This window comes from Nansenia antarctica (assembly GCF_963989245.1).
Source record: "Nansenia antarctica genome assembly, chromosome: 2".
Lineage (NCBI taxonomy): Eukaryota > Metazoa > Chordata > Actinopteri > Argentiniformes > Microstomatidae > Nansenia > Nansenia antarctica.
This window is the reverse complement of record NC_137675.1, coordinates 52,119,856-52,128,054: the sequence shown is the minus strand read 5'-3', so window position 1 is coordinate 52,128,054 and position 8,199 is coordinate 52,119,856. Positions and strand designations below refer to the sequence as shown.

The 8,199-nt window shown below is 44.9% G+C and overlaps 1 protein-coding gene across 1 annotated transcript; it reads left to right on the top strand.

Annotated features, from left to right (window-relative positions):
• Positions 1 to 347: 347 nt before the first annotated feature.
• Positions 348 to 936, top strand: LOC308151260 (transmembrane protein 69-like). Its single transcript, XM_080524093.1, has one exon. The coding sequence runs from the start codon at positions 368 to 370 to the stop codon at positions 848 to 850; it is 483 nt and encodes a 160-aa protein (XP_080380219.1). The 5' UTR covers positions 348 to 367; the 3' UTR covers positions 851 to 936.
• The last annotated feature ends 7,263 nt before the right edge of the window (positions 937 to 8,199 follow it).

Genomic DNA, 8,199 nt, shown 5'->3' with positions numbered 1-8,199 from the left:
AAACAAAGAAGGTCTGGATCCTCTCGGCTATTATTTGGAATCAGATGTACCACATCAAAGCCCTAATGAGACATGCATTACTGCCACAATGCCCTATCAACAACACTATCTTTCCTATTCCCAGGGTCCCACACGGCGATCTCTGCAGCAGGTGGTCCGAGTGTCCAACTGCCCAGTGAATAGACAATGTGTTTACACCAGCTCCTACATGACACAAGCTTCCTCAGTTCTACTGCTCCCCAGACTACCAGCCTCCAACAGGCTGCTGAGCCACAGACCACTGAACTGCTCTGCCGCTCGTCCCTGCCAGGGTCAGCCAGGGGCCCCAGAGAGAGTGGACACGGAGAGGGACCAGAAACGCCTCAGTATGAAAGTCCTCACTCAGGCGCCCAAGCCCGCACTGTACCTGGGCTTATCTGGCCTCATTCCATTCCTAGCCGCCCCTGTCTTTATGGCCGTGACACAGTCCTACTACCCTGAGGTGGCCTATGCACAGGTGGTCTACGGGGCCTGCATCGTGTCCTTCCTGGGCGGGGCCCGCTGGGGGTTTGCCCTGCCTGAAGGAAGCCCGGCCCAGCCTGACTGGATGAACCTGGGCAACAGTGTGGTGCCCTCCCTATTGGCCTGGATGGCGTTGCTGTGCAGGGACAACATCACAGAGGGAGCCCTGCTGGTCGTCATGGGACTGGGCCTCTCCCTGCACTACGACCTGGTCCTGCTGCCCGGATACCCTGGCTGGTTCAAAGCCATGCGGACTATCCTCACTCTTGTGGCTACCTTCTCCTTAGTGGCCACACTGACACTGAAGAAGATGTGTCCAGAGAAAAATATCAAGGCGCTTGAGAATTGACAAGCTATAGTGGCTAGGGAGCTTTCAATAATGACAAAGACCAGACTTTAGTAGCTGTATTTAAGTTGCACTGCAGTGAGATCTCAAAAATCATTGTGACTGAAAGATACAGTGTTTCTCATTGGTTTGGCTGCAAAGGCTCACCTGAGCCCAATACACCACACTTCTGTAAAAATGGATTATGTAAAATAAAGATATAATAAAGACAGAGAGACATTTCATAGATATGTGTTTTCATTTAATCAATGTGCTACTGATGACATTGAAGTACATCAATGTGTGAGGGCTAAAATATACATTAACTTTGTTATCTAGTGATGTTGCTGAATGAAGGGGATAAAAGCTAATAATTCCAACCTCAGTGTTTTAAAACAGTGTTTACTGACTAAAAAGGCACACATATTTACAGTTATACAATGGCTGCATTTCAGCCAACGAGCATTGCATTTGAACATAAATACTGAGTAACCAGTACCAATTAATGCCACTTTTAAAACATTTCAACATCAGTGACTGTTTTTACAGAAGACGTAGCCTCAAATGCACAGCAAAGCATTTTCAATAACAATTTCACATGAGGACCATATAATGTAGCTTAAAGTAGCTTCATGTCAAGTAAGTGGGGTACAAGGTTTAATACGTCTCAGTGTAAACAACTTAGAGTAATAAGCCCCTCAAACACATTGCCATCTACATTCAGTCCAAAATGTAACGGATAACCCACTTGAAATTTAGAAAACAGTTTTGGTGTTAATTGCACTGTGAGAGATTAAAGGTGGGTCAAAATAATATATAAGTCAAAGTGCACAGGTCGATCAGTTCATATCATGTCAGAGAAAAGAGTGACATTCTCATGAACATCTTGGAGCACCACTGTATGACGAAATGGTGCAATGAGACTTCTCTCTGTCAATTGAGAGCCATATCTTCACTCATTGAAATTAGGCTACATCCTGAAAGTGCCACAGTTCAGACACACTTGCTAAAAGATCACAGTGCACAATAGAAGCAATTTACCTTGCAATCAAGACACACCTCAGTGTAACTGACAGAGTGCTAGGTTGCCATTTTGGCTCAGTGTTCAATGTACAATGTCTAGTTCAGCAATATCAGCAACAAACAATCAAACATTCTGTAAATCCACCAACTCAAAGCCTACGGAAACAAGTGCTATTTGACTTTGAACAGCAAATTCCTGTACCAAGAAAAAGGCCCTCCGTTTTTGCTCTGTAATGAATGAATGAATGAATGGACTTTATTGTCATTGCTACAGTACAGGTACCAAACAACGAAATTTAGGAGGGGTGGCTCCCCTGGTGTTAGGAAAGGGGAAAAAAAAAACACTTTTAAAAAAATCACAAGAAGGGAAGGAGCTGGTTTACATAAATAAAGGCTATGTACACAATCCACTGTACTATACTGTACAGATAGACGACTAGGGTAGTCATATTGCACAATGGTATTGTTTCACGTTATTTAAAGTGTCACAGTTTGCAGGCTTGAAATGTACATGTTTGTGCCTCAGCACTACAACTGATTTTTTCAGATGCTGAGCATAATGTCTTGTACATGATCAAGTTTCCACTGTAGCTCACACTTCACTGGCTGGCTGAGGGTACGATGTGTGTGGTCATGGATATGGGAGGTGGGCAAGTAGATTCTACTGTGGCGTCCTGCCACTGTACAACATCTAAATCCATTGCTGGTGAAGGCCATGTTTCAAGCGAAATAGTAATAATGTGTTGGAGGAGGACTCTTCTGTGATATGGCTCTGGATGGAAACAGTGGACCTGTCTCTCAGAGGACGGCCACCCCTCCATCACAGCGGCTGGTGATCATGTTGCCGATCTCAGTCCAGGTGTCCAGGTGGGGGTCATAGATCTCCACTGAGTCCACAGTCACGGGTGGTGAAAAGTCTCCGCTGGTGGCCCGCCCCCCAACAGCGTAGAGCAGACCATTTACGGCTGATACGGACACCCCCGCCCACGCCACCGCCATAGGTGCCACCTCCACCCACTTCTCCTGTGGAAGGAAAGACACATTATGGTTAAAAGACACACAGTCACAGTCTTTGTACTAGTCAATAATACATGCTCATCTATTGCGATTCATCTTTGACATAAAAACCATCTTTGACATAAATATCTCAGCTCTCTAACCTTTTAGTCTATCTTTTAGTCAATTGGGTAGACTCTGCGGCTTTATCTAAGTATACAGGCACCACCCTCCCCTCTATAGGCGACCATCATTTAGCATGGGCCAAGTCAGTTAACATGTATTTTGTGAAGTATCCCCTTCATGTTATTGTTCAGTCAAAGGTCAATGTCCAATACACTAACTAATTGTACTAATTGTGAAGCCTTCTGTGTGACAGCAGAGACAGACACCAGACAAGAGACAGACAGGCTCCAACCTCCTCAGGACAGTACTTCTCCACCGTCTCCAGGGAGCCCAGCGCCTTGTTCCAGCCTCCCACGGCGTAGATGCAGTTGTTGAGGCAGGCCACGCCCACGTAGGCCCGTCGTGTAACCATGACAGGCAGGGCGCTCCAGCGGTGGGAGATGGGGTCGTACATCTCGGCCGAGCGCAGCTCCATCCTCTTGTCACTGAGACCCCCGATCACGTAGATGAACCCTGCAGAGCGATCAAAGGCCACACAGATCTAGTTGGTTCAGAGGACCTTCCTAACAATAACATTACGAGTGTTCATTAAGATCAAAGGGTAAATATGGTGTGAATATGGTATTACATTTTGCTTGTACATGTACTATATATATATATATATACATTTCTTCTTATTCTTCTTATTTTATTTGTTTTTAATTATCACTGAATAAGCATGCTAGTCTCTAAATCATAGGTTCCTTAGTGATCTCTGGGAGAGCCTAACCCTGTAACTCGCAGCAGCCAAAATAGAATCGTGGAACCGCCATGTTTCCGATGATCTCCCACTTGTTCTCTGCCGGGTCGTAGCGCTCCATCGTTTTCCCAATATCCGATCCGATCCAACCACCTGCAAGAGCACAGTAGTGAGGTCACATGATACTCTATTCATATCTACTTCCATGTACTGCATGTCCCAAGTGACAGGCTGGTGTTTACCTAGTGCGTAGAGCGCCCCGTGACAGGGGCAGACGCCAACTCCACAGCGTGGGAAATTCAAAGAGGCTACTGCCGCCCACTGCTTGGTCACTGGGTCATATCTCTCTGTGCAGTCGAATATCATGGAGTCCTCCCTGCCTGGGCAATAGCAAACGGAAAGCACAATTATATTATGTCAAATGGAAATTCCACTGTGAAATATCGACATGTCAAACATGTATGCATACAGTATGACTGTGATTGCATTATGGCACTTTTTTGTTTTTACTCATGAACTTGAAGGACCACCATCTGTTGATTTCCACACTGTATAACGAAGTTGTTCTACCTCTCACAGACAGACAGATAGACAGACAGACAAACAGACTGAGTGCACTGTCTCACCTCCAACCACGTAGACCATGCCCTCCAGCACGGCCACACCCAGCCCACTGCGGGCCTGATGCAGGGAGGACACAGTGGTCCAGTATTGACTGAAGGAGTCAAAGCGCTCCACACAGCTGAGGGCTCTCCCGTCACACCAACGGACGCCCTGCAGCCGAGTGTAGCCTCCTGAGAGGGCGAAACCAGACGTGACGTGAGAGTGTTTTTACTACGCAAACGTAGGGAGATGAGGGCTGTATTGAAACTTGATAATCAAATGATTTTACAGGAACAACAAAGAGGTCTCCCCGCCACTTTTTTTGGTAAACAGCTGAGGGATGGGGCTGGAGAAATTTAACACATCTCAAATTAATAGACTGAGCTATGTATGCTTGGGCTCAAGAATTAATGGCTACAAATGTTTATTTTATTTTTTAATTTAACCTTTATTTAACCAGGCAAACATGTAAGAACAAATTCTTATTTGCAAATGCAGCCTGACCAAAAAGCAGTGGCTCTTTGGGGGGGGGGGGGGAAGCTAGAAATAAAACAAGGTTAAGTAATACAATAAACAATAAAACAATAAAACAATGGCAAATACAGATGCATTAAAATACTAACAGTCAGAGAGAGGGGAGAGAGACAGAGGAGGTAGGGGTGAGGAAGAGCGGAGGTGAGGGATAGCGGGGGTAGTGGAGCAGGGGTACTTAAAATGAGGCAGTGATGGGTTATGGGATGGGTGAGAGACGGTGATCAACAGGTGCATTGATCGACTATGGTTCGCTGCAGGATTTGTTTGAAAGCAGTGAGTGAGGTGAGGGCGGTGAGTTTGAGGGTGTTTTGTAATGTTAACAAATCATTAATTTAAATGTCCAAAAATGTATATACCAATCCCAGACTGCCCCTTTAAAGTTTACCACAGAGGCTTACCTATGGCATAAAGATATTTCCTGGCTTTTCTTCTGGGCCTCATCCTAGCAGGCTGTAACAGACTGTACATCTTATATTCCTTGGGAGACTTGGTCACCTCTGTGTATTCCCTCAGCAGAGTCTGCAGTGCCACCCGCAGGCTGAAGTCAGAAATGCCTGCAAGGAGAAATTAAATGACTATTCAGTCAGTTTAATGCATGGAATCATCCAGTGCTGTCAAGTCGTGAGTCGTCAAGGTGAGCTCCAGGCTTCTCTGTGTACTGCCTCTGAACTGTACTGTGGGTCTCAACTACCTTCGATGTACTTGAAGAGTCTCTGTGGGGAGAGCAGAGGGAAGCGTACAGGATCCAGCACCTCCACCACATGCTTCTTCCTCTTGGCCACGTCCTGCAGCAGCCAGTCCATGGCCGTGAACACCTGGTACTCGTCCTCAATCCTCAGCTCCTCGCTGCGCAACAGCTTCACCAGTTGGTCCTTCGACAGGCCCCAGAACTCATCAGACACACACACCTAGACAGACAGAGTTTCTTTGAGTTTCTTCTTTGAGTTTTTATGTGTTGGCTTGAACGTTTTTTTTACTGATTTAAAGATGCGTTAAAGATTCGTTTCTGTCATAGCTACATACAAAGTAGATTAAAATTAGTGGTAAGGAGATAGATCCTGCCTTGGAGAAGTCATTTAGGAACTTAAATATAAATTAAAAAATAATAGAAAAGGAAGATAAAGGGAAAGAGAGGGATGAGGAAGGAAAGAGAATGTTGCACCTGCAGGAAGTGGACATGGATGTAGTTCTCAGTGAACTCCAGCATGTCCAGACAGGCGATCTGCTCCAGGAACTGGTTGACACCAACACAGTTAGATGGGTCCATGTTGCCCTTGAGGAACTCTCCACAGATGGACACCACCTCACTCAGCTGCAGCATGTCTGCTGCCACCATCAGCTCCTGCATGTTTGCTGCCACCATCAGCTCCTGCATGTTCTCCACTGTCACGTTGATCATACCTGGGGGGGGGGGGGGGGGGCAAGCAGCTCAGACTTCATTCAGAGAGATGCACACAAACAAAGAAGCTATCCTACCATCAATCAAAATAAACATCACCTAGGCTATATAACATGGTGGTGCAATTCATGTGTATTAGCTTTCTGAACATTGTCTGTTGACTGAGAATAATAGCTAAAGAAAGGACCTTAAATACATAAACACACTAGTGTAATGAATGAACTAATGTCCTATGCATGAATGATACAAACAATATATCTTTCTCTTTCGACTTCTAATCGTTGTGTAGATACTGTCTGTGTATGGAGAGCATGTATCCTGTCAGGACCTGTGTAGACAAACTCCAGCAGGACCTCGAAGACTTCGGCCTCCACTCCCAGGATCTGGACCTCCTCCTTGTCAGCCTCACTCATCCCCCCGGAGAAGAGGGCAGAGAAGTAGGGGCTGCTGGCAGCCAGGACCAACCTGTGCACACTGAAGACCCGTCCACCCACCCTCAGCCTCACGTCACAGAAATCTGTGCGGAGCCTCATCTTGTTCATTTGGGCCAGTATGAGTCGAGCATAGCGGTCAGAGGCATAGAGAGCCTGCTCAGGGGACCCCAGAGTCCCCACAGCAGCAGCGGTGTCACCATGGCTGCTACTCCAAGAGATGGAGGTAGAGGCAGGTGGGGAACGAGGTGGACCCATTAAGGACATGGTGACTCAGTCACAGAGACAGGGGCTGTGGTGTGTCCACCCGCCTACAGCTTCATGGCACAAGATTCTCTAAGCAGACACGTCATCTGACTCTAGGGCAAAAAGGAAGACACACATGACTGTGACTGACACACTTTCAAAAGTCATAAATTAAATTATTCATAGTTCATTAAGTCATAGTAATACATGGAGCAAAGATGTGGTGCTATTGTTTAATCGTGACTTCAGCTTGAGTGTTTGTATATACAAGACATTGTGAGGGATATGTGCTTGTCCCTATTGAGTGCAATTGATGCATTATGTAGACTTTTAACTGTTTTCTCAACAGATCCATTTGTGTCATTATAGTCTTTATTTTTGTACACATCATCATCTGATCTTGTTCAAACTTGCACATGACACATTTCCTTAAGCAAATTTCATATTTCACCAAAATAAATAAAGTAGTAGCAATGCGTAATAACATAATTTCCACAATAGCTCAGCCTAAATCCATAGTTTTAGTCTAGCTGCAGAATAACAGACTTGTATATTTTAGGTTGGCTAAAATCAGACATAATTGTGCTGTAGCTAAATAAGTATAATAACATAAGAACATGTGATCTTTACAAGATGTGCAGCAGCATCAGTTGTTTAGGTGTCGTGAGCTTAGAATGTTAAGGTTCTATCTCCGTTTAGGGCAGTTCAGAGATATTGAGCGTCAAAGTGTTTACATTCCATTATGTTTTATGAGATGGAACCTTTGTATTTTATGAATTACTAACTCAAAAATGTCAACATTTTAAAAATAACACCACACAGGCATTAATAAACACCTAATGAATCAGATTATGTAAAAAACTCAATTTTGACAAAAATGGAGATAGAACCGTATAATTCTAACGTCACGGTGTGTCTCTCTCTCTCGCCACCCTGGAGACCATTCGGTTGGTATGCAAACATAGATGGGTGATCATGGATGAGGTCAGACCAGATATCATTAGAAGGGTAAATCATGACAAACCATACTATCAACATCCGTGTGTCTGTCTTCAAACAGGAAACATACAACACTGACCTGCAAAGTTGCGTTGTGGTCCTCATGAACTGTTTTGGTTAGCGATAGTTGCTCAATTGCTGCAGGCAACTTCCGCACTAGATTGCAATCTATTTTTCTATATCAACTGTGGTCTTGCGTTGAATACTAGGCCTAACTAAACAAACACTAGTGATGGCGAGATGAAGCTTCATGAACTGTTGAAGCTTTCCTGAAAGG

Coding starts and splice junctions, on each gene's coding strand:
- LOC308151260 (XM_080524093.1), top strand. CDS start 368: ATGAAAGTCCTCACTCAGGCGCCCAAGCCCGCACTGTACCTGGGCTTA.